The 491-nt window shown below is 35.6% G+C and overlaps 1 protein-coding gene across 1 annotated transcript in view; it reads right to left on the bottom strand.

Moving 5' to 3' along the window:
- Positions 1-491, bottom strand: part of LOC125028558 (hybrid signal transduction protein dokA-like) — a 3,378-nt gene continuing 2,887 nt past the window's right edge. The window contains exon 4 of the mRNA XM_047617952.1: positions 1-432. Coding sequence (XP_047473908.1) covers positions 315-432 — 118 coding nt within the window. The 3' untranslated portion in view covers positions 1-314. The remainder of the gene's footprint in view (positions 433-491) is intronic.

Here is a 491-nt window from a genome sequence, read left to right as displayed (position 1 = left end):
ATGAAAAAAAGTCTGTGTAATAAAAAATCCCATCTTATACCTTTGAAAGTTGTGCTGAACTAAAAACAAGGATATAGATTAAATTGCGATGATGTCTTTTTAAATTCATAAATAATGTCGATAACAGATTTTCACATTTTAGATTATTGTTCCCTTCGATGAACTTCATAAAATATATCTTTACAGTCCTCATACAGACACACGCATGTAAACATAGATGAGTACATAAACTGGATACATAAATAAACAGGCATACATATGTAATTTCACTCTCTTTAAAGCTAATACTATCTACATATATTTATATTTTTTATTTACAAAAGGGTTGAAAACAACGGGCATCCGGGATACTGACGATCACAGGCACCGAGGTCAGCTGATCTCAGCAACAAGTTCGTCTGACGGACAGGGAGCGGAGCGAGCACAGCCAGCCTGCAATGGTAGAAATCAATACTCTCACTCTGTCCCTTTTTATCTCCCTCTCCCTTAAC

The sequence above is a fragment of the Penaeus chinensis genome, chromosome 1 (genome assembly GCF_019202785.1).
Source record: "Penaeus chinensis breed Huanghai No. 1 chromosome 1, ASM1920278v2, whole genome shotgun sequence".
Classification (NCBI taxonomy): Eukaryota; Metazoa; Arthropoda; class Malacostraca; order Decapoda; family Penaeidae; genus Penaeus; species Penaeus chinensis.
The sequence above is the reverse complement of the archived record's forward strand: the minus strand, read 5'-3'. Positions and strand labels throughout refer to the sequence as shown.